Here is a 24,557-nt window from a genome sequence, read left to right as displayed (position 1 = left end):
CTTGCTGTGGCACAGCATGTTAATTAGGCGGCTTCTTTGTCTGGGAGGGGCCTTGTGTTGAGTCTCTGAATGAGCAGGAGTGGTGACAGCTATGAAAACACATGGTGCCCCGCCAGAGGCTCCTTGGAAGCCCCTTGCCCCCCACCTGGCCTCTGCCTGTGCCTGGGCATGGAGTGTGCTCTTGTGTGCTCCTGGCCCTCTGCCCACATCCATGCTGGCCCCTGTAGATTGAGGGGGCAGGGCGGGGCACAGGGGCTCCATGAGAAACAGAAGTGTGGCATTTTTCCCAGACCCTGATGTGGGACGCTAAGTGGGCCGGTTTCCCCAGAAGGTGTCTGGACACGTCCATCTTTAACTGATGTGACGTGCTTCCTGGAGCTGATGTCTGGTGACATGCCCAGCCAGTGGCGGGCTGAGTGATGGAGGCCCTATGCTCAATATTCTGTGTTTGGGTTTGGGACTTGGGCTTCTTGTTTGTGGCCCTTTCTACCCAAAAGCATGTTTTCATCTCTCAGCATCTGCATTCTCTGTGTTTTACGGAAACTTCCTCAGAGACAACTGCCTAACCCAGGTGGGAGGTGGGTCCCTGCCTCCCACTTGCCTTCCAGCCCCCTTAAGATTTGGAAGAGTGGGATATGGAATGTTCTCCAGGGAACAGAGGATGTCTGGCCTGCTAGGAAACAAACTAGGCTTGCAGAGGGCTCCAAGGATCTGGGCTCCTGGCCTTTTAGGGTAGGTGTTTGCTGCCAAGCCAGCCAAAGCTCCAAGAGAGACCGATTGAGGAAACCTTGAATTTATAGACAGCTTTTATTTTCCAACTGCTTTCCTGCCCCATGTCATCTCTGTGCTTGCCCCAAACCCCTGAGGGGCAAGGAAGCCAGTGCCAGAGGGGCCCTGTGGTCTCATCCACTTGCTCTCAGGGAAGAAGGGCTCAGTGTGTCTATCCAAGAGAATGTAAGGTCCATGAGAATAGGGACAAGGCATCTCATTTCCATACTCAGTGTTGGGGGGGGGGGGGGGCGCTCAGTCACGTTTGCATGACTGGGCTCTAGTCCGCGCTCTGCAACTCACTACCTGGCTGATCATGTGGTGGGTCTATCAACTACCCTAAGCCTCAGTTTCCTCAGATCAACTTCCCTGGGTCGCTTAAAGATCAGAAATAGTAGTGCCCACGTTGTCCCAGGGTCAGGGCTGTGGCCTAGCCCTTTTGCTAGGAAGCCCTAACAGCTGTGCTGATCCTCCAAGCCTCTCTGTCACGTTTCCCCAGACATTCACAGCCTGGTGCAACTCCCACCTGAGGAAGGCTGGCACACAGATAGAGAACATCGACGAGGACTTTCGAGATGGGCTCAAGCTCATGCTTCTCCTGGAGGTCATTTCAGGTGAGGCTCCTTTCCACCACAGCTCAGCCCACACCTGGGACAGGTACCCTGTAGCAGATCCCAGGACCTACCGTCCTGGGCTTGCTAGAGAGGAGGGTGACGCACAAAGGGCTGCAGCGTGTCCAGGCACTGCTGTGGTGGGGTGGACTAGAGTGCCATGGTGGCTGGTTCTGGAGAGTGGTGGGGACACTAAAGCTTCCCTTTCCCTCCCTTTTTTTCGGTGTGTGGCTCTCAGGAGAGCGGTTACCTAAGCCGGAGCGGGGCAAGATGAGAGTGCACAAAATCAACAATGTGAACAAAGCCCTGGACTTCATCGCCAGCAAAGGAGTCAAGCTGGTCTCCATCGGGGCAGAAGGTGAGCTCGGATGAGGCAGCTCAGTTCCTGACCTGTAGGCTCTGAGCCTCAAGTTCTGTGTTCTGAACAGAAGCCGTGTGGGTGGTAGAGAGAACACTTGGGGGTGTGCAAAGCACCAATATATATCCAGCAGAGACCACAGTGACTACCCTCAGTGTGATCACTGAGCCCACAACCTCCTCTGCCCCTCCACTTGCAGAATAATCTCCTGCGGGGTGGTGGGGGGAATGGCTTTGACTTGAACCCTGGACACCCTCATCACCCTGCTTGTGCTGAGCCGGGGAGACACTGACAGACATGTGACCTGGCATCTCTGTGTGCCTAGAACACCTTTGCCCTTTGGCCCTGCCTGCTATCTGTGGGCAGGAGGGAACAGAGAAGAGGGGGACACTTAAGGCCCAGTGTCAGGGCTCTAGGGTGGGGAGGTGCAAGTCCAAAGGTCAGTAAGTAGACTTTCCTGGCTTCATGACCTGAGAGTTACCCAGGACACTGTGCCCCGTGGGGACACCCAGGACTGCGATCCTTCATTCTAGACCCTCCCGCTAGAGCAACAACATGCTGTCCCCTCCAGCAGCCAGCTTGTCTTGAGCTCACAGGCGCTTTTGGAGATGAGGTGAGGCCTGATGGAGCCCAGAAGCTCACCATCAGCTTGCACTCACAGTTCAGCTCATTAGAGCAGGATTTCCTACACCCTGACATCCATGTTGTCCCAGCTTTTAGAAAAACAAAGAAAACTAATTGCCATTAATGACAGGGCTCTGAGAGTTTGGCGAAGACTCTAGGCCAGAGTGTGTATGCTGAGTTCCAAGGCTCTGCCCTTGCCTGGGACCTCTTGGGGAGGGGTGCCAAGTGTCACATGCCATGTCGAGGTAGTTGGTGTTTGTTTAAAAAAAAAAAATCGAAACCCAAAAAATCAGTTGGGCCCTCAGATTTTCTGTCCTTAACATGGATCTTTCCTTCTGGCTCCGCTCCAGCCTTCTGCTTCTCACAGCTGCATTTATTTTGCTCAACTGCTAGCCTGTAAATACAAGTAGGGGTTAGAGGAGAGACCTGGTGGCACTCATCAGTTTTCATTTGAAGAAAAACTCCGTCGAAAAATGTTCTCTGTTCCTGCCCAAATTGGTTCACTCCCAGTCCCTGTGACTGCTGGGCCCTGAGACAAAGCTGGAAGGCAGCCCACTGGAGGCGCCCCAAGGGCTCCAAAATACTTGAGAGCCTAGCCCCTGCCCTGCCCCCTGCCCCTCCATGCAGTCTAGGCTGGAGCAGAAACATGGCTTCCTTATAGGGGCGCAGCTGGTGCATGTGTCACCAGAGAAGAGGTGTTCCCTTCCTCCAACCCCCCCGCCCCCACGGTCTCTCCCTGCGTGACTTGCCCGATGAGGGAGCTGTGGCCTCTTCTCCAGCTGGTGTCCGTCCTCCTGCTCTGCAGTGCCCAGCACTTGTGGGGAGTACACAGTGTAGATTTCTTGACTGGGTTGCCGCCCTTGCCCTAGGCTGAGAAGACTGCCTGGTTTCCGGGTCTGGGGTTCTGAGCCCTGGGAAGGGGCCCCACAGACATTGTGTCCTTCCCCTGCTCCAGCCAACAGGCTACGCATGTCTCCTAATCCCAAAACTCTACAGCGGAAAGCTGCCCTCTGCCATTAGCCGGTGGCTTTGCTGTGGAGAGTATCTTTATTATGGCTCACGAGCCCCTCCCTTCCTTCTCCAGTGTGCCCTTGGGGAAGGCTGGGCCTCATCCTATAGGTGATGGCTCTACATTGAGCCCATCCCAGAGGTTTCTGTTCTCCAGGGTTAGTGGACAGGGTCTGTCTCCCTGCACCTGCTGTGCTGAGATGTCAGGGGGATGGGGTGGGCAGAAGGCATTCAGGGGACCACCATGGCCCGTCCGGCTGGCAGACTGAGGGATGAGGCCACTTGCATGCAGTTCTCCTACCCAGCCCTAAACACATGGTGCCCCTGAGTGTTACAGAGGTAACTTCTCTCTAAGCCCCTGAAGCTGAAGAACATGTGATACAGACCCTTTTCTCTCACTCCCGGAAGTTTGAGAGTATAGTTGGTTTTCTGTTAAGAAAGCATGTCCCTTCCCAGCTGGGCCTGTGTCCCCGCTCTCCCGGTCCTGCATCATCTTCCACAAGGGTAGGGTACTGGTACAGCAGACAGTAGTGCTCACGAAGGCAGGCAGAGAACAAGTTAACCCACAAACCCACAGTTTTATAAATGATGGTCAGTGTGTGAGGGGGAGGGCAGGCTGCTGGGGGGAGGCCCTGGGCTTGCACCTTCTGATTGATGGTTGGAGAAGCTGTTTCGGGGAGGTGACGGCAGAGGCTCAGAGGGTGGGAAGGCCATCTGATTAGAGAGTCCAGGGGTGCACTTCGTGGGTGGGCAAGAAGTGTGCGCTCTTTCGAGCAGGAAAGACCTGGCTTTCCGAAAGGACACAGCCCGAGTATGCCGGGGAGCAAGGGGCTGGGTCACCCCGGGCAGGGTTTGTAAGTGGGATTCAGGAGCACAGGCTTCATTTTAGATGTGGTAGAGCATTAAGCAGGTGAGCAACACAAATCCGATGTGCTTTTTTTTTTTCATTTATTGTGTGTGTGTGTGTGTATATATACACACACACACACGTACATATACATATATATATTTAAAGATTTTTATCTCTAAAGTGAGTGAGAGAACACAAATGGGAAGGGGCAGAGGGAGAGGGAGAAGCAGACTCCTCACGGAACAGGGAGTCCTCAATCCCAGGACTCTGGGATCATGACCCGAGCTGAAGGCAGATGCTTAACCACCTGAGCCACCCAGGCATTCCCCACCCCCTCACCCCCGCTCCCCGCCACCCCGCACCTTTTAACGTGATCTCCCTGACTGCTTGCGTGGTGGTGGGTTACACAAGGCACTTAGGAGGCAGCGTGTCGAGCTCTGGGTGAGACCACAGTGGCCTGGACAAAGGTGAAAGGACGTGGAGAGATTCTCAACAGACAGTAGTACTAGTCCAGCACGCACCTGCCAGTGGAGAGATGTGCCTGTAACAGCATGAGGGAGAGGCTGACAGACAGCTGGGGGTGCCAGCCTGGCACCTGGGATAAGCCTCAGGGAGGAGCAGTCGTGAGCTGGGTGAGAGAACAAGCTGGCCAGGTAGGAAGAGGCTTGTGTGGCCCACAGCACATGTGCAGAGGCTAATCAGAGCTGATCTACATAGAGGCAGAAGGAGTTCCCTCTGGCTTTAACAACCTTCTCACCGTCTGCCCCCTTCCCTGCTTGCAGAGATTGTGGACGGCAATGCAAAGATGACCCTGGGAATGATCTGGACCATCATCCTCAGGTTCGCCATCCAAGACATCTCTGTGGAAGGTGAGAGCCCACGGATTGGCAGAGTACAGCCTTTTTGCCCTGCCCTGCTTCTAGGTTGGGGCGAGTTAGATGACAGTGTTGGGGTTTTGTTTTCCTGCTTGAGGCCCTGCCCTGTTTCCCCAGAGTCCCTCACAGGGCCCCTGCCCTGTACAAGAGTGGTTAGTGAGATGCTGGCCCCGGCTGCAGGGGAGGGGTACCCACGCAGAACCCTTTGGCTCCTGAGGTCTCCGTCTCAGTGGACCCTCACACAGTCCTCGTCAAAGGGGCATGATTGGTCCCATTTTACAGTGGTGGAATCTGAGACACAGAGCAAACTAGTGATGGAGTCAGGCCTGGCCTGGTCCTCCCCTCACATCAGCACCTTCGTGTTTCTGTTTGACACCCCCACCCTCAGACCTTTGCCTCTGTGAACCTAGGGCCAGGCCAGCCAGGAATGAGCTGCTTAACTTCCCTCCGAGCACTTGTGTGTACCACAGCATGAGAAAAGTTCTCCTAGCCAGTGCGTGGAGGGAGCTCCTGCAGCAGGCCACAGTGGTGACCAGGACAGAAGTGTACCCTGTCCCCAGCACTCCCAGTCTGTCGAGCACAGAGCCATGCGTGGGGAACAAACGACCTGGCCCCCTCCCACTCCACTTCTCTGAAGCAGCCACATCTGGGAGACCCTGAGTGGGCAAAGCCAGCATCAGAGGCTTGTTTGGCACCATGTTCTGGCAGATAAAGGCACAGGCTTTGTGGTCAGAAACATGGCACAGTTTCAGGCTCTGGTGCTCTCCTGTCACTGCCACTTCCTGGGCAAGTGACTGCTCAGGGTTCTGGGTGCAGGTTGGTGGTTAGGACCAGCAGAGGCCTGCCAGTGCTAGGAACAGGAGGAGTTCTTACTACTGGCTGTGCTCGTATTCCGTCTGACTCCTGTCCTTGATCTGAAAGTATCCTTCGAAAGTATTTGAGCCAGTGCTCACTGTCCTTGTGTGTTCCTCAGAGACCTCTGCCAAGGAAGGGCTGCTCCTGTGGTGCCAGAGGAAGACGGCGCCATATAAGAACGTCAACGTGCAGAATTTCCACATCAGGTAAGCACCCAGCCAGAGCATCCCAGCCCATTTCCTTCCCTCGCTGCTCCCTAGGATGGAGATCTATTCTGCCACCTACTCTGTTTTCCTGGTTCTGCCCCATGGGTCAGGGCCACCAAGGCAGGAAGTCACGTAGCACAGGCACTGGTCTCCCACAGTGGGCCATCTCCCTCCACAGTGGACTGTCCATTCAGGGGAATCTTGCAGCGCAGTGTTCAGCAGGTTATGCTGTCCCAGTGGCAAGCACTTGCTCATAAAGTACTGGTCACACATCAGAGGCTGGTGTAAGTGTTTACATGTATTTACTCCTTAATCCTCACAACAATCCAGTGGCATGTAGGTGCTGTTACTACCCCATTTTACAGACATGGAAACTGAGAGAGCAGGAGATTATGAAACTGGCCCACGGTTGCACTGACAGTAAGTGAGAACTGAGATTTCACCCCAGACCATCCAGCACCAGCAGTCACGCTCACGGCTTCTCTACCATTCTGTCTCTGGGCAGTGCCTGGCGCACGTGCACACACACACACACACACGCACACACACTCTACCTCAATAAATGGGAATTAACCATTCCTATGAATTTCCTGGGCCATCAGTGCTTGTGTGATGGTGAGAGGGCCTCTTTTTAACCTTTACCTTTCCATCCCCAGCTGGAAGGACGGTCTTGCCTTCAATGCACTGATCCACCGGCACAGACCAGAGCTGATCGAATATGACAAGCTGAGAAAGGTTTGCTTCTTGCATGGCCCAGAGATACATTGAGTCTGACCCTGACCCTGGGACGCCTTCCCCTAGCCCATCCATTGCTGGCATCTGTAGCTGGATTCTGTGCTCAGATGGGCTGGGAGAGCCTGTGCCAGCTATCACCAGACCTCAGGCTCTGATTCTTACCTCCCTTGCTCCCCTGGGGGACTATCTCCTTCTCCCTTTATGGCCATTGCGGCTGCCCACAGTTATTTTAGGGCCTGGCCAGCCGTGCCATCTAGCTCCCCCTCCCTTAACCTTTTAGATTCTGGAAGCATTTTCTCTTTGCCTAACGGAGAAGAGTGGTAAGGAATTTCAAACCGTCACTGCTGGCAGGTGTTTCCCATGTAGGGTCCTGTTCTGATTTGCCTGTACAAGGCTTGTGATCCTGTAAGACCAAAGCCCTGCCCTGTAGGAGCTCCCAGCCAGTGGAGAAAGCAGGATAATGTGTCCAGAACAGACCAGCCCCACAAGGTCCTGTACATGTGCTCAGGCTGAATGGGGGCAGGAAGGGAATAGGACCAGACAAGTGCTGCGGAGGAAGGATGACACATCTGAGCTGGCATGGTCAGGCAAGGGCCCCTGGAGGAGGGGACATACTCACTGGGGGTAGGGGTATAAGCCTGCACTTGGCCTGTTCATGCTCTGCCGAGTAACCCGATTGAGCTCTAGCTGGATATTGACTAAGGCACGTGAGGGAAGATCTTTAATTCTGTGGATAGTGGGGAGACAGCGTGAAGGATGCTTCAGGAAGGCTGGACCTTGGAAGCTCTCAGTTTACTCCCTCCCCGCCGCCCCCCAGTGCTCTCTTGGGTGTGGAGCACAGATTTTCTCAAGTTGCAGGACAGAAGTCTTAATCTGGAGTCTGGAGGGTTGGAAAGTTTAATAAAAGAGCACACCTGCATTTTCTCTGGAGAAGAGGTCGACAGTTTGCCCCACAAAGATTTCCAGAGGCGTTCCTTTGAGTGGGAGTTGACTGTACCTGGGTATCCCCCTCTAGCCCCCACATCAGCACAGGGAGCTAAGAACTGCCTAAAGAATGCTTTTAGTCCTACCCCTTCCCAAAATGCTTCCCTTCCGGGCCAGCCTTGGCCCTGTGCTTCTACACCCTGCCCCTGACAGAGTTCTGCCTCCTTCCTTCACCTCCCTCCCGCCAGGACGACCCTGTCACCAACCTGAACAATGCCTTCGAAGTGGCCGAGAAATACCTGGACATTCCCAAGATGTTGGATGCGGAGGGTAAGCACATCCCTTTGTTCAGTCACCACCCTGTTCCGTGAGCATGTCTTGCAGTAACTTGAGGTTAGCTGGCAGTGCCAGTGAGAAAGGCTGAATGAAGCTGGTCAAGCCAGGGACAGGGTGCTGCCTGGGAGCCAGAGCGGGAGCAGCCCAAGCAGACCAGACAGGCTCGGGTAGGACTGGGGGAGTGAGGGAAAGGAGAATCTTGAAGAGGACGAGTTCTGGGGGCTGCATCTCTGAACAGAGCCCTGCCTGAGTCCTGCTGCTCCCCTGGAATGGGCAAGCCAGGTGGCCCCGGAGGGCTGGCTCCTGCAGACAACCAAGTCCGGAGCCCATCAAAGTGGAGTGTTTGTTTTTTCCTTTTCCGGCTTTGCTCCATTTCCCAGCCGCGCACCACCCCCAGCCAGGACCCATGGCTGTGGCCTCTGGTGGCCCCTGGGTTTGACTGTCCGGCAGCCCCTGGAGGCCATTCTCAGAGAGAGGAAGTGGCCTCATTTTAATCCAGTTCCCACAGCCTTGGCCTTTCTAGAGACCACGGGGGATAGAGGGGCTGAGGGTGTGGACAAGCCCACTGGAGTCACCAAGGGTCACTGAACCCATTCTGAGGGTCCTTCTCCTGGGATGCCTGTGGTCTTGGGAGACTTTGGATCCCAGTGAGCGACCACCCACCCCCCGCCCCTACTTGGGCAGTTTAACCCTTGTCGTTCACTTACAGACATCGTGAACACGGCCCGGCCCGACGAGAAGGCCATAATGACCTATGTGTCCAGCTTCTACCATGCCTTTTCGGGAGCGCAGAAGGTACCGGGCAGGGCCAGGCCGGCCCACCTCGCCGCCACTGCCCAATGCCGCTGCTGCCTCTCGCCTCCCACGCTCACCTCATTTCTCTTGCAGACGGCAGTGGCCTCTCTCCGACTGGAAGCCACCCCCCCGACTCCAGGCATCACTGCCCATTTAGTCTTTTCTCATGCTATCTATTGAGTGCCTGATATGTAACAGACTCTGTTCCAGGCACCGAGGACACGGTAGTGACTGTGTCAGGTGGGATCCCTGGTGTCACGGAGCTTATATTCTGGTGGGCAAGACAGGGGGCAGGCATGTCCACAGATAAAGTCCTTTCATGTGCTGATGAGCACAGTGGAGAACATGGAGCAGGATGGCTATTTCAGCTGGGGGCCACGCCGGAAAGCTTCTGAAGGGTGCTTGGGATTTATGGGCAGGAGCTACCGGATGAAGATCAGCAGGAAAAGCATCTCAGGCCGAGGGTAGAGCAAATGCAAAGGTTCTGAGGCAGAAATGAGCTGGGCTAATTCAAGGAATAGCTGAGAGGAGAAAAATGAGGTTGGAGATGGTAACGGCCAAGACGTTAGAATCACAGTAGCCCGGGATCAGGAGTTTTATTCTAAGGGCCCCAGGAGACCACTTGGCAATCTATTCTGGGGTGGTAGGTGGTTATATAAGACATGATCTCACTGATGTTTGCAGAAAGATTGGTTAGCCTTTGACCCCTCTGGCCCTAAACAAGTCTTCCTTTCTAAAGCCAGTAGCTCGTGTCACAAAGCCAGCTCTGGTTAGGAAAGGAATCCTCCTATTTGGACTTCCCTCTCGCCCTCTACAAAACCTTAACGAAACATGCCCACACCGCCGGAGCCGGGGTTTGGCTTCCAGTCCAGAGCAAGCGCTATTCCTCCCGCATGAGCCTAGGGTCCGGCCCCGGCCGCCCTCCCTGCAGCTTTCACTCTCTCCTGCCTCTCTTTCTCTCTCTCTCTCTCTCTCTGCGCAGATATTGTAGGCACTCTGAGGCCAGATGAGAAAGCCATCATGACTTACGTGTCCTGCTTCTACCACGCTTTCTCGGGGGCTCAAAAGGTGAGCTGGGGCGGGAGCACCCCTCGCTGCTGTGGCTGGAGACTCGCCCTTGCTGTCCCCCTTATGTCCCCACCACCCATTTGTGGTTGGAGCCCTGGCCAGAGGACAGGCCCAGATAGGAAGGGTTCTCGTGACCGTGGGCCCCCAGTGACACCACTGAGCCAGCGCTACCACTGAGCCAGTGCTGATCCGGTGCTGACACGCCATGGATATTCTCTATGGACACAGCCCACCCTGTGGGGTGGTGGCATCCCAGTGTCTCAGGGTGGTTGAGTCCCACCAGAGCCTCAGTTTGCACCCGTGCTCCTGACCCCTTAGTCACCCTACCCTTCTTTTATGTAGTCCACACTGGCCACTTTCCTGTTGCCCTGGCTGTGCTCTTTCACAGGGGAGCATTGACCATTCTGGCTCTCTTCACAGCTCCTTCCCCCTCTCAAATGCCCCGGGAAAGGCTTGGCATTTGCAGGTTAAATCCTCTCTTGGTCCGCCTCTGCCAACCCAGCCTGTCGGGCTCCATTCTCCAGCAGGGCTGCTGACACGGGCAGAGCAGTTGGAAGTGTCTGTTCCCAATAGCAGCTGTCCTCTTCCACAAGAAGGTGCCTGGCTGCCCCTGGGGAGAGAGGCCTGGGCACCTTTGTCCCCTTCATCTGCCTTCTAGTCTCTGGTCTTGGGCAGCAGCAGTGTACTCCCAGTGACTTGATACTTGTGTCACCAATTAAAACTGGGCAGGGCGGAGGAGGAGAAACTAGCTCTCACTAATTGAGCACTTACTACATGCTAGGCAGTCCTCCAACGACTCTGCCCGTACAGTTTCTAGTCAAGTTCTGTGCACACCCCAGGGCGGGTGGGTGCTGTTACCTTCATTTAACAAAGGAGGAAGCCAGAGTTCAGGGAGGTAAGGAGCCATTCCTGCAGTCACAGGACAGGGACTAGACTACCTATCTTGTCCAGACCACCTTCTCCAGGGCCCCAGGCCCAGTGGGGGCCTTCTGTGGGCGGTCTGCTCTGGTACCTCTTAGCAATACGACCTCGAATGAGTCCCTTCCCCTCACCTTCCCCATCTGTAAGACAGGGATCATCCCATTCCCTGTCTTAAGATTGTCCTGAGGATGAAATGACCTCAGGTTGCTAAAGGGTTTAGTTTAGAATAGCACCCAGCCCCATGAGTACTCCGTCAGTGAGCTAGTGGTCAGCAGCCTGTGGGGCTTGCCCCTGTCTACCATCATCCCTCTAGCCCCGTGGCCACAGAGTGAGTTTCGTGGCCTCTCACTATCTATCTGGTGTGTGTGGTTGGAGCTTATGTTTGGAGTGTTCTGCTGGGGGGCACAGGCAAGGGGAGCGAGGGTGGGCAGTGCTGGGATTCCTGGACTCACACCCAACCCAACTAACAGCACGTTTGCCGTGGAACTCACCACTCTGCAGGCTCAGGCCAGCCTCACTGCCTACCACTTCACCAAACTGCCTTCCTGGGCTGAGCACTGGACTCTGCTGTGGTGGGGGCTGGGAGGCCTTGAGGGATTTGTGGGAGCGGATACTGGCAGGAAAGCTCAGGCCAGAGCATTCGGGGGTTTTGGAGGCAGCTGGGCCCCTCTTGTGAGAGAGGAAGTAAAGGCCAGGCTGTTGGGAGCCGGCGGCTCACCAAGGGACGTGCAGCACTTGGGCTTCTCCAACTGTGGGTGCGGCTTCCCCCAGCCTGTGTTTACTTCTCAAGACAGCCATGCGATGCTTCTATTATTGCTGCTTTTTGTCCTCAGAGACTCAATCCTGTCTCTTAGAAGAGTGCTCTCTGGCATTTGTTTTGTTTTATGAGCACAAGGCGAACTCCAGACCTAGCATGAAGCATGCCCATTCTCTCCTGAGAGTTTATTTCTGGTCACTAAGCATTTGCTCCTTATTCCTTTGTTCACTCATTCATCAGTGCTGAGTACCTAAAACATCCCCAGCCCTGAGCTGGGTGCCAGGAATTCAGTGGTGAAGCAGAGCACCGGTGATTAGCAGCTCGCACCTTCATGGGTCTGCCCAGCAGGGTGGATTTGAGCGCTGGGGTGCCCCTTGTCTCTCTGAAGTCAGGGCTCAGGGACTGACCTCCATGATGCCCTCACAAGCTGTGACCTTAGTTCTGTTTCCTGCACTTACTGGGGCTGGGTATTCATCAGCCGAGGCCCTCCTGAACCTCGTCTTTGAGGAGCACTGCCTGGGGCCATTGATGTGTGTCCTGCAGCATGATGCACAATGTGTGCATGTGTGTGCACATGTGTACGCACCTGATCTCGGCTGGCCCCCACTCACCTCCCCGTCCATCCCAGAAGCAGCGTGTTGATGGGAGAGGCTGGGCGTCAGTGCCCGCAGCCAGCGGGTCTGGAGCCATCCCCAAGCCTCTCTTTTCCTTCCCCACCGCTCTGTAGACCCTCCTCACTATTTCTGTTCCTGTTCTGTTGCCGTTTCAACTTCTCCTCTTGGACTCTTTCTGTGCTTCCTGAAAGGTACCTAGTCTCTTCTCTCCCCGTGTGGCACCCCCTCGCTCTCCTTCTTCTCCACTCCTTGAATTTCCACCCCCACAGCAGGACAAGGCAGCATATAGTCCTGTAGTTCTGAGCAGAGACTGGTCACAGTCTTCACTGCTCCTGCTCTCCAAAGCCCTGGCTCCCTTCTGCCCCCTGGATTGTGACTTCTCCCCAGTGAGCCATCAACACCCACCTCTGAGGGGAGGATTAGGAAGGGGACACGTGTACTTTGCCTATGCACAGACTTCTTGGGGGCACCAGCACCTCCTCTGCCACAGCTCTCTGGTGCTGGCCTCTCTGCAGTAGACCTTCCCACCCAGGGGGAGACTCCTTCAGGGCTTGGCCTAGCTGAGGACCCCACCTAGCGTCACTACTCAGCCTTCCTCTCTGTGGGCCTGTTAATCCATTTTTGTCATAGTGTGAGGGGCTCCCTGGCCCCCTTCAGCCCCTCCAGGGTCTGGGCCAAGGGATCCAAGGGGCCCAACTATCTGGGGGGCGGGGGGTGTGCCTTAGCCGTAAGCTCTGGGGACATCGGCAGAACCCATCAGGACACAGCTACTCAGGGTGCCATCTTGCTGGAGCTGTGCTTCTCTCCTTCCTTCCTTGGGGAGTGCTGTGTGGGCTATGGATGAGCCAGCTTACAGGGGATGAGCCTGGCAGGAGGGAGGGTCACTAGCTCCCAGGCAACCCTGACTGTGGTGCTTCCCCTGCCCCAGGCCGAGACCGCTGCCAACCGGATCTGCAAGGTGCTGGCTGTCAACCAGGAGAATGAACACCTCATGGAAGATTATGAGAGGCTGGCCAGTGACGTAAGTCTGCTACTCACTCCACACCGGTGGCCCCACCAGAGCAGGAGAATTGGGTTGCCTCTTGTTACCCTTGGCCAAAGGTCATGTGACACTTGCAGAGGGTTGAGCAGGTACGGCAGTGACACTTTTCTAGATAAGGGCGTAAGGTTCCAGACTGGCCTGTGGCCAAACCAGTATGTGACCTCTCAGGCGAGTCTCACAAGGCTAAGGGGTCAGGGCGGTGTGTCACCATGTTCCCTGGCTCCTGCAGTCCTGAGCTTGGGTTCCTGCAGAGGTACTCAAGGACAGAGTTTGCTGAACACCCCACCACCTCAGAAGTACTGGGGGAGGTCTTAAAAAGCTTCCCATGCCCTCACTCTGCAATGATCAATTCTGTAGGATGGAGTAAGACTCCGGAGCTGATAGGGTGACAGGACTGTGGTTTGTCATAGTGGGCCATGTGCCAGCACTTCTAGAATAGGATCTGTTGTCTCCATAGCAGCCCCAGAAGGAGGGAACTCGTGTTACCCCTTTCCCGAGGGGGGATCTAGGACCCAGAGGGTCAGGGACCAGGCACGCAGCTAACAGTAGAGGAAAGAGCTGGGTTCAAACCCAGGCAGCTCCACTCCAGAGCCTGAACCTAGAAACTCAGTTGGGAATGTAGGTTGTTGAGTACCTCTCTTCTGGATTCTGAAGCTCCTCGAGGGCAGTGGTTTGACTGTTCTTTGAGACTGGTGGAAAAAGCTAGCAGGGCACCTAGCTGGCTGTCGGTAGGGCAGCGGACTCTTGATCTTGGGGTTATGAGTTCAAGTCCTATTTTGGGGCAGAGATTACTTAAAATTTTTTAAAAATTAAAAGAAAAAGCTACCATCTGTTAACCACCATTCTAACACCATGGAAAAGTTAAGATTCTATCTTGGATTCCCATTGCTTCCTAAGAAAGGGCAGCTGGCACCATGCATCAAGATGTAAAGACCTAGATACCCCTCTCCTTGGTTTTCTCATTTTGTCAGAGCTTGACATTTGGGAACCACTTCTTCAAGCATATCTATACTGGGCAAGAACTGATTTTCCTCTCTTAGGATTGTTCTGGAATGTCTAGTTTGTTTGCTTGTTTGTACCTTGGCCTCACTGTATGAGTGGCTCATAAAAATACGTGTCACTTTTATCCCCCCGATTTTACTGTTGAATTTTTTACATCCTAGGCCCTTGCAGTGTATGCTGGTCACCTTCAAGTGAGCCCAGCATGCTGTGGGCCCTGCCCTGGAGGCGCTTATAACCCCTGAACAAGAAGCAGTGAGATGTCTCTTTCAGTGCTGAGTTCAGCAAGCATGACAGCAGCGGGCCCGTGTGGTGGGAGGGGCACTTGAATGAGGCCACTTTGCTTAGATCTGTGGAATAGGAAGCCCAAGAGCAAACACATGAATAAGAAGTGACCAGAGAATAGCGCGCTGGTTCAGAGGGGGCACACAGCCATAGAATCCCAGCGGGAATCCTGGAGAAGTCAGGCTGGGGACCAGGGATGATCCCCAAGGCGAGGCCCTTGAAAATCCACATCCCTGGTGCCTGTGAATGGGGCCAGACCCCTCCAGCACTCTGAGACGTCTCATGGGCCCACAGCTCCTGGAGTGGATCCGGCGCACCATCCCGTGGCTGGAGGACCGCGTGCCGCAGAAGACCATCCAGGAGATGCAGCAGAAGCTGGAGGACTTCCGGGACTACCGGCGCGTCCATAAGCCACCCAAGGTGCAGGAGAAGTGCCAGCTGGAGATCAACTTCAACACACTGCAGACCAAGCTGCGCCTCAGCAACCGGCCCGCCTTCATGCCCTCCGAGGGCAAGATGGTGTCGGTGAGTGCCTGGGGCTGGCCGGCCCGGGCCCAGGAGGTGTGGCCCAATGCCCCAGCCAGCTACAGAGGGGCAGCTCCACGCCACCGCCAGGCTTACTGTTTGGCCAACGTAGGCTTTCTTAACTGGAAGGCGTAGCCTCTGGGGTGCAAGGGTGTGGTAGGGGGTTGCTTGACTCTTTACCACGTTCCTCCTCCCCTCATCACTTCCTGGAATTTTATACTCATCCCCAAACCACACCTTATTTTGTGTGTCATTGTTTGAATTTGAACCGTAGTTGGCCATGATTCCAGGACGGCCACGTGCTCAAGGCCCCTTTTCAGAAGAGGGATGGTATTCACTGCACAGTCACCTGGCTCCCATAGCTCCGGCCATGGCATTCCTTCATTGTCACTTACTCATTTAATGCAAAAAATGAATTGTACCCGGCATGTGCAGGGGCCCTGTCTAGGCTTGTGGATATAGCAAAGCAGAGGCTAGATGTAACCCAGCCCATCTCTGCTGCCTGCCTTGCCATCAGCATCCCTCAGGAAAGTGTTGCCCTGCAGGGCGCCCCAGCTCCCCTTTGTGAGCCCTGATCTCTCGTGTCCCCACAGGACATCAACAACGGCTGGCAGCACCTGGAGCAGGCCGAGAAGGGCTATGAGGAGTGGCTGCTGAATGAGATCCGCAGGCTGGAGCGGCTCGACCACCTGGCAGAGAAGTTCCGGCAGAAGGCCTCCATCCACGAGGCCTGGACCGACGGTACGGTCCTCTAGCTCCCTCAGCATTCCTGTCTCTCACACACGCACACATGTGTGCACACAGCCCCTTCTGTGTCGTTGGATCTTTTTTTTTTTTTTTTTTTTTTTTTTTTTATTTATTTATGATAGTCACAGAGAGAGAGAGAGAGAGAGAGAGGCGCAGAGACACAGGCAGAGGGAGAAGCAGGCTCCATGCACCGGGAGCCCGACGTGGGATTCGATCCCGGGTCTCCAGGATCGCGCCCTGGGCCAAAGGCAGGCGCCAAACCGCTGCGCCACCCAGGGATCCCCTTTTTTTTTTTTTTTTTTAATTTAATTTAATTTAATTTAATTTAATTTAATTTGTTTGTTTGTTTGTTTGTTTATTTATTTATTTATTTATTTATTTATTTATTTATTTATTTATTTATTTTTGTGTCGTTGGATCTTTTTGTCAGGCCCCCTTTCCTGCTGCTTGGGGATGTGGCTGTCAGAAATGTTGCTTTGGGCTCACCCAGCCCCAGGGAGAAGGAACGCTTCAGAGCAGAGTTGCCTAGTCTGCTCTGGCATCAGAGAGTGTTTACAGGTGGGCCCCTTCTAGGTGGTCGGAGGCTGTCATCCAGGAACACTCGCCAACCCTGTCCCGGCTCCATCGAGAAGGGAACCCTTGTCCCTCCACTCTGCCTTCCCTGAGGATGGTGCCGCTGTCAGGCTAAGGGGGAGAGGGGGACTTTCTGCCTACCTCCCCACGCCTGCACACTTTGTGACCATGGACTTCACACAGAAGAGCCCGTGTGCCTGAGCACAGTCCTTATGGGCAAGGCCAGGGAGCTGCCTCCTGGTTTGGCTGCCTGGCCTGCAGCTGGTGAACACTGACCCGCAACACCCACCCAGGAGCTCTTTCTCCCCTTCCGAGGCCCAGGCCCCCTGAAGAATGGCTTCTCCCAAAAGGGTGGCCAGTGGTGCCTGTTTCTCAGAAGCTCTGCAGCTGCCTGTTCCCTTGGCTCTAGATGTGGAATTCCATCATGTCCCTGGCCCTCGGTCAGGACCCACACAGTGGCTGAGATTCCAAGTCCCAGGGGTCTGAAAGCCTTTAGAATTCGGCCAGTGCCTGGGAAAGCCACGAGCCAGGACGCCTGTCCTTCCACTGCTGGCCGCCTCCTTCCCGGGTGTGTCCTGCTGCCCCCACTCTGCCTCGCTGGTCACACTCTTTATGTGGTTTAGTGTGACGTCCTCCCACCCCACAGTCTCCCATGAGGTCCTCATTGTGCCTCTGAGAGCTCCTCTAGCTGTTGGGCAGGCAGCCCCAGCACAGGCCAGAGGCTGAGATCTACCTAGATGCCCCCGTACAGACCCTGCCCCAGCCCTGCCGGCCCAAGAACACACAAGCCTGCAAGATCTGCAGAGCCAGGACCCATGTCCCACACACCCCTGGCTGCAGTTCAGCCAATGCCCTCGTCACATTGTGCAGGCTACTGTTTTCTGGCAGCAGCTGCCAGCCCCAGAGCGATACCCTAATCCATCTGCTGGGGAAAACATGTGGACCAGGTAATGAAGAGTTGGCTCAAGAGTCCACTGGGGCCAGGGGTGGGGGCCACTTTCCATCTTGCAGCAAGCAGCCTGTCCATGCCCTTTGGTGCATTTGTTCATTTATTTTTTCATTCGGCTCTTCTTGCGCCCAGTACTTTCCCAGGGGGGGGGCGAGGCCCCTGCCCGGGGAACTCACAACCCCACAGACTCTGGCTTTTCTCTTGTCAGAGGGTCCTGGGGCGTGTAAGTGGGTTTTATAGCATCCGTGCTCCATTCCTGGACTCCGCTGTCTTTCTCCTTTCATCATCCATGTCCTGCTTCTCCACTGTCCTTCCATGGGCTCTGGGCACCATCCCCATGCACTTCCTTTCTCGGGCCTCATGGCCCATGTGATCAGCTCTTCAGCCCCCACCTGGAGCTGTAGGAGGTCCTGGCAAGATGGTGTCCTGAGGCTGAGGGGTGTGGATATGATGGCCCACCAGAGTTCCTCTCCTGGGAATGACTAGGGTTGGACTTCACCCAAAAGGCGTTTAGGAGAGGTTGATTCAGTCTATAGCCAGAGCCCAACTGGTTCAGAGGCCTCCACACGCCCCTGCCCCACCCCTGCCTCCCTGCAGGCACTTTGGCATCTGGCCCTGCCCCTCACGTCAGCCTGGAGCCCCCAGGCAGGCTTGCCCACTCTCGTTCCCAAGACCTAAAGCTTCTGTCTTCTGAACCACCTAGTTCTGCAATGCAGGAGGACAGACTGACTCTTGGCCTCCTTTACACTCCTAGGATCCCACACTAGCAGCCTCCTTTCTCTGGAGGGGTGGCCCCAGAGCCTGGGTTGAGCTACCATCATTCTGTGCCTCCTTTACCATCCCCCACAGCCTGCAGGGGCAAGGGTCCGTGTGGAGGCTGTGCAGAGGGTTTTGGATCGTCTGGGTTAAAAAATAAAAAACGAGCCTCTGTATCCCTACTGTGGCTGCCCCTTGGCCTAAATCCACAGCATCCATGGCCACGGGCCAGTCCTCCTGACTCTCCCCATTGCACCCCTTGCCAGCTCCCTTACTAAAACTCTGCTGAGGCAGAGAAGCAGTAACCTACTATTTCTGGTTCCCACCCTTGGGAGAAAGCAATTTGGTGAAGGGAATTGCAAGCTTGCCTTTGTGGTTAAGCCTCCTGCCCCAGGGCTGGGGCGGCAGGGCCAGTGGAGTCACTCTCTGCCGCCTCCTGCCCACCAGTGCCAGCCTCATCCTCAGCATGGCTCAGATGCGGATGGTACCAGCTCCATGCCTGCCCTTCTCAAACACCACCTTATTGAGACTTGAGACTGGGCACTGGTGTAGGCCCCATTTTACAGATGAGGGAACAGGTGGGGAAAGGCTGCGTGCCATCCCACCACTCGGAGTTGCTAGGCCAGGCAGGCAGCTGTTGGTTATGGGCTCCGATGCCAAGCTGAGCAGTAGGTCTCTGAGCTGCCACTCCAGGGGTAGCCCCCAAGGGAGCTTACCTGAAGCAGAGCACCTTTGGGTGCCAGGGTTCCCAGCTACCTTCACAGACTGGCCTTTTCTCGTCCCGTTCTCTTCAATACCACCACATACTTCCAGGGCCTACTTGAGCTTCTGTCCTGGGGTATATAATTAGCCAGGCTCCAGGACTAATAATAGTGTTCCTCTCTCCCTTCAAAGGGCCTGACAATGGGCCCCACCTCACTGTGTGTAGAAGGCCCGTAGGGTGGCAGAGGACACAGAGGTTTGTGATAGGGCCCCACCCCGAGGGAACCTGGCCCCCACGTGCCAGGAGGCAGCCACAAGGGGTTGGGCCCATGGAGAGCTCTGACCAGAACACTCCCCCTTGCCCCCACACCACTGGGGCATGGGCTGCAACCCCAATGGCTTGTCCAAATGCTGATCCTCCACAGATGGGTGTCTACCTTTCCAGCAGTGGTGGCACAGTTTAGTTCCTACAGTCTACTGATAAAGAGCCCCAAGTTAAGAACACGCAGGTTGAATTGGGGTATCTGTCTCAGGCCCCCCAGCCCCACAATGTCTCCCAGCTCCATCCAGGTGAGAGTTGGGTTTAGAGATCCCTTGAAAAGGCAAGGAAAACAGTTCTGGGGGTTTCTAGTCTTCACAGCACCATCCTCGTGAGGCAGGATGTGGAGTCTGTACCCCGTTTTCTGGGGCTGGACAGCCCTCTGAACTCCCGCGGCCCTGTTGTCTAAACACCTCCTGCCCTCTGCCTGCCCCCAGGGAAGGAAGCCATGCTGAAGCAGCGGGACTATGAGACGGCCACCCTGTCGGATATTAAAGCTCTCATTCGCAAGCACGAGGCCTTTGAGAGTGACCTGGCCGCCCACCAGGACCGCGTGGAGCAAATCGCAGCAATTGCTCAGGAGCTCAAGTATGTGTGGTCTCGCGGTGCCCCTGCCCAGTGGGAGGGCAGCATCCCGAGGCGCAGCCTGCTTCACGGCCTGAGTGGGGGATGTCCCGCCCCTCACCCCCATCTCCTTTCAGGGGCCAGGGAGGGGCCTTATGGAATGATGTCTTTTGCCCTCTTGGTCTTAACCCCTAAATGAGAAACATAGCAGAATCTATATTCTCAGGCCGAAGAGAGGTCTCTGATGCCCTAAGCTGTCGGGGTCTCTGGGCTCTACCTTTTGCCTGCCACACCAAGGAGAGCCCTCCTAGCCCCCGCTGCTCCCACCCGCCCCTCCCTGGGGGAATCGGGCCGCACAGAAAGCCCATTGTTCTGCCCAGCCCCTTCCCTTGCTCGCTCAGAATACATTTATTGTACGAGCTTCCAGGCAGCCGGGTTCTTGGCTCCCCCTTCCCCGCCCCAGTCAGATAAACTTGTGCACACAATTAGTACACTGAACCTCCAGAGCCAGTGAATAGGGCCTTATTCTACCAGCGCAGCGGCCAGCAGCAGGGAGGGCCGAGGGAGTGGGAAGCCTAGGCCATTACTTCATGGAAAATCCACAGGCCTTGGAGGGGCGGCAAGGCTCCCAAAATAGCTGTCTGCTCAAAAATAGGATGCTTGGCTGGAGCTGCCCTTTCCACAGACACCCCCCCACACACACCCGTCATCCCTAAAGTTCTGCTTATTTCTACGAGGCTGGGGCCCAGCTGCAGTACCTGGTGGACCCCCATGCCAGGCAAGACCAGTTTCTTCCCTGACTCACCCCCTCTGCACCGCCCAGTTGCTTTGGGGGTTGCCCCGTTCTTTCAGCCAGAGGCAGAAGTGCTCAACTGCTCACCCACGGGGCCTTCACGGTAGTGGGAAGACAATGTCTCTATTGGTCACTGTTAAGGGCCTTCCTTGGGGTCTCGCAGCCTCTTGTAGGGTTGAGCCTCTGTGCCCGGCCTCCCCGGGTGAAGGAGAGGTCACACATGCAGATGTCCATAGGGGCAATGGGAGGTGGGGTGTGGGCATGTTCTGCCATGGACTGGTGAGCCCCTGGAGGCAGACAGGAAGCCGGCTGGGGTAAGTGCTCGGCCAGCCTACCTCCCAGGCACAGAGAACAGATGTGTGGCACCCACTCTCCAGAGTGAGGCAGCAGGCGACCGCTGAGGTAGTTTTTCTGGACAACAGCCCTGGAGGAGGAAAGGGCTGTTTGGGGGTGCTGTCTGTTCCCCCAAGGTTGAGTCAGAGGGCCAAGTGCTGGCCAGAGTGAGCCTGAATAAACAGACCAGCTGAGCATTGGTGAAGAACACCAGAGCTCAAAAACCCAGAGCGCCCTGTGTTCCACACACTCCTTTAATGGCCCAGCAACCCCATGTTATGGAAGGGGAGCTGAGGCACGGAGAGGCCGAGAGGCTTGCTCAAGGTGACACTGCTGGGGCGTAGTTGAGACGGGAACAGAGTTCAGGGTGCCTGGCCCCTCTCTGGAGCACAGCCTTGTGCCTTCTCCCAGTCCTTGCGTCCCACCTGCCTGGTGGAATCACAGGTGGTCCCTGGCCCCCACGTCCCGTTCCTTCCAGACTCGTTTGCTGCTCCCCATCCCTTACACCAGGCCCCCAAGATTTTGCCTGTACATCGACTCCCTGGGAACCTCCTTCTGAGAATATCCAGAGTCTAGAGCCCAGGAGGAAGAAATCTTGGAACAGATGGGAAGAAAGTAGGGGCAGGAGGCATGCTGGTGGCAGAGGGGCCAGGAACTGTTATGTCACCCACTTCTTTCTTAGATGTATTATTAATTGCTAAGAATGACGTTGCAGGCTCGTTACTCAGTTTTTTAGTGTTCATTAAAATAAATCCTTTTAATTTGTGTTGCTACATTTACCTGCTGAGTACCAAGGACTGCTGTCAGCACTTCACGTGCACTCAGTAACTGCATCTCCACAGTGACCCCATGCCCATTTCGCAGATGAGAAAACTGAGCTCGAGCTCTCCGGAATAGGGAGTTCACGCCCCTGGGATCACACAAGTACAAAATTAGAGCCTGGATTCAGACCTAGGGAACTTGTCCCAGGAGTCCATTCTTTAACCAGTATGCTCTGCTAGACTTCTGAGTGACAAAATCAGTCCCAATACAGGTGTGGTTGAGGGCCACACTCTGGGGGCCCCTGCGTTAATGTGTCATGACAGCAAGTCTAAAGTAAGTGAGCAGGAGCCTCCCCCCACACCTGCCCCGCTTTGTCCCCCCTCCCCTCTACATTCCTCCTGTCTGGGGTGGAGGGGAGGCACTGAGGGGGGGTGATGGAGAATGGATGACCTTGAATGTTGCCTGCTGCCTGCCGGGTCTCACCGCCATGTGCCCACCCACAGTGAGCTGGACTACTATGACTCCCACAATGTCAACACCCGGTGCCAGAAGATCTGTGACCAGTGGGATGCTCTCGGCTCCCTGACCCACAGTCGCAGGGAAGCCCTGGAGGTGAGGGACGACATCACCCATGGAGCTCTTTGCCCCTGTGGCTCTCAGGGCTGCTGGGGTTGTGTGGATGATGCCCAGACTCCCGAGCTTCTCCTGACCCAACCCGAGGGGACGCTTTCTGAGCCCTTGGTGCCCTGGACCAAGGGCAGGCCAACCACCTGCTCACTGACCACCATCCCTTCTCTGTCCTTGTCCCTGCCGACACACACCAGAAAACGGAGAAGCAGCTGGAGACCATCGACCAGCTACACTTGGAATATGCCAAGCGGGCAGCCCCCTTCAACAACTGGATGGAGAGTGCCATGGAGGACCTCCAGGACATGTTCATTGTCCACACCATCGAGGAGATTGAGGTCTGCTCCCACCCGCTTTTCTCTTGGGACCTCTGTGAGACTGGGCTGCCCCTTCACTCCTCTTCTCCTCCTTCCAGGGCCTGATTTCAGCCCACGACCAGTTCAAGTCGACACTGCCAGATGCCGACAGGGAGCGGGAGGCCATCCTGGCCATCCACAAGGAGGCCCAGAGGATTGCCGAGAGCAACCACATCAAACTGTCGGGCAGTAACCCCTACACCACCGTCACCCCGCAGATCATCAACTCTAAGTGGGAGAAGGTGGGTGGGCTTGTTGCTGGGGCTGGGCCGGGGCTGGCCAAGTGAGGAGCTGCCACTCTGACCACTGTTGCTTGCTCCTCCCTCCCCCCACTGTCCCCCAGGTGCAGCAGCTGGTGCCCAAGCGGGACCACGCCCTCCTGGAGGAACAGAGCAAGCAGCAGTCCAATGAGCACCTCCGCCGCCAGTTTGCCAGCCAGGCCAACATCGTGGGGCCCTGGATCCAGACTAAGATGGAGGTGAGGGCCCGTTGCCCCAGCCTAGAAGATCTAGGTGGGTCTCTCAGGGGAGAATAAAGAAGGAGTCACTGTGAGCAGGAGGCCGCGCACCCCTTGCGCCAGGTCCTCAATACTCCTTGGTAGATCTACCTGGGTCCCTGCTCTGGGAGCGATGACAGCCTCATAAGATTGGAAAGGGTCAGTGGTTGTTGATGGAAATGGCAGCACCCTCCAGAGGGAAACTTGGCAGAGGAGTCAGGTAGGGGAGGGTTCGAGTCTCGAGTTTGCCATGCCCGCTGACCAGGAGGTCAGGTACAATAGAACTTCTGCCCTGAGCTTTCTCATCTGCCAGAGGGGTTGGAAACAGTCCTTTCATTGCCTCAGCAAATGCTTTGGGCCCTGCTCTGTGGCAGCCTCATTACAAGCACGGTGTAGCTGGGACCAGGGTGGTCCGAGTACAGACCCTTCTGGCAGGCTCACCAGTGACCTTTGGCACCCAGCCCTGGAAGGTGTGTCAGGAGGCTGATGGCAGCTCTGGGCACGCCTTAGAGAGTGCTCACTACCTGCCAGGCACCAAGCTGGATGGGGGGGTGGCACTGGGGAGGGTGTTGGACCCCATGCTGGCTGTGCCACCTGGCCACGGTGGGATCCCACGCTTCGGGTACTCATGCTTCAGGAGCACAGATGCTGAAGCTGGCCAGGCCTGGGTCCCGATCCTGGCCCTGCCTCTCACTGTGAAGAGTTGCTCTCTTTGGGCCTCAGTTTCCAGGCCTCCCAGGGAGTCCAGGGTGCACTGAGGTTAGGCCTGGCAGCCTCAGTCCAGAAACTCCCCCACAGCTGCTTGTATAGTGGAGAGTGGGACTGGAGGGGACAGTCAGCAAATCTGAGAGTGAGGGGATGCTAGCAACAGGCCTCGTCCGCGCGGCTGGTCATGGCCGAGCATCCGGCCACCTCCTGCATGCAGTAGCACCTGCCTTCTGTGCAGGAGATTGGGCGCATCTCCATCGAGATGAACGGGACCCTGGAGGACCAGCTGAACCATCTGAAACGGTACGAGCGCAGCATCGTGGACTACAAGCCGAACCTGGATCTGCTTGAGCAGCAGCACCAGCTCATCCAGGAGGCCCTCATCTTCGACAACAAGCACACCAACTACACCATGGAGGTACACGCGCCAGGCGCCCCTTCTCCCCTCCTGCCAGCACTAAGGGAGGTTTATGCAGCTGGCACAGGCCGGGCCTCTCTAACCCAAACGGGTTTTGCCCAGCAGGAAAGGTGTCTGCTGTTGCCTCAGACTGAAAAAACTAGATTAAGTGTTTACACATTTTTTAAAAATCACACTTTTCCTATCATTTTTTCCATCGCTGTGATGACACAGTGTCAAGGACCCACTCCTGGGGGGGTGGGGAGGAGCTGGGAGGGCAGCATTTGCCCCATTGTGGCCTCAGCTGTGTCACCCTCAC

At 55.8% G+C, this 24,557-nt stretch overlaps 1 protein-coding gene across 5 annotated transcripts in view; it reads left to right on the top strand.

The window, feature by feature from the left end:
* The window catches only part of ACTN4 (actinin alpha 4), a 73,030-nt gene that overhangs the window by 44,297 nt on the left and 4,176 nt on the right, over window positions 1-24,557 (top strand). For 3 of the 5 annotated variants that reach the window (XM_049109780.1, XM_049109777.1, XM_025425090.3), the window contains exons 2-17: window positions 1,268-1,382; window positions 1,618-1,737; window positions 5,002-5,088; window positions 6,068-6,155; window positions 6,812-6,890; window positions 8,063-8,144; window positions 8,860-8,945; window positions 13,234-13,326; window positions 14,926-15,156; window positions 15,750-15,897; window positions 19,640-19,790; window positions 22,158-22,266; window positions 22,479-22,619; window positions 22,697-22,879; window positions 22,981-23,115; window positions 24,080-24,259. In XM_049109780.1, coding sequence (XP_048965737.1) covers window positions 1,268-1,382; window positions 1,618-1,737; window positions 5,002-5,088; window positions 6,068-6,155; window positions 6,812-6,890; window positions 8,063-8,144; window positions 8,860-8,945; window positions 13,234-13,326; window positions 14,926-15,156; window positions 15,750-15,897; window positions 19,640-19,790; window positions 22,158-22,266; window positions 22,479-22,619; window positions 22,697-22,879; window positions 22,981-23,115; window positions 24,080-24,259 — 2,028 coding nt within the window. Of the gene's footprint in view, window positions 1-1,267; window positions 1,383-1,617; window positions 1,738-5,001; window positions 5,089-6,067; window positions 6,156-6,811; window positions 6,891-8,062; window positions 8,145-8,859; window positions 8,946-9,927; window positions 10,014-13,233; window positions 13,327-14,925; window positions 15,157-15,749; window positions 15,898-19,639; window positions 19,791-22,157; window positions 22,267-22,478; window positions 22,620-22,696; window positions 22,880-22,980; window positions 23,116-24,079; window positions 24,260-24,557 lie in introns of all 5 variants that reach the window. The other 2 variants (XM_049109785.1, XM_049109775.1) reach the window with 1 other exon arrangement.

This window comes from Canis lupus, chromosome 1 (assembly GCF_003254725.2).
Source record: "Canis lupus dingo isolate Sandy chromosome 1, ASM325472v2, whole genome shotgun sequence".
NCBI lineage: Eukaryota > Metazoa > Chordata > Mammalia > Carnivora > Canidae > Canis > Canis lupus.
The sequence above is the reverse complement of the archived record's forward strand: the minus strand, read 5'-3'. Positions and strand labels throughout refer to the sequence as shown.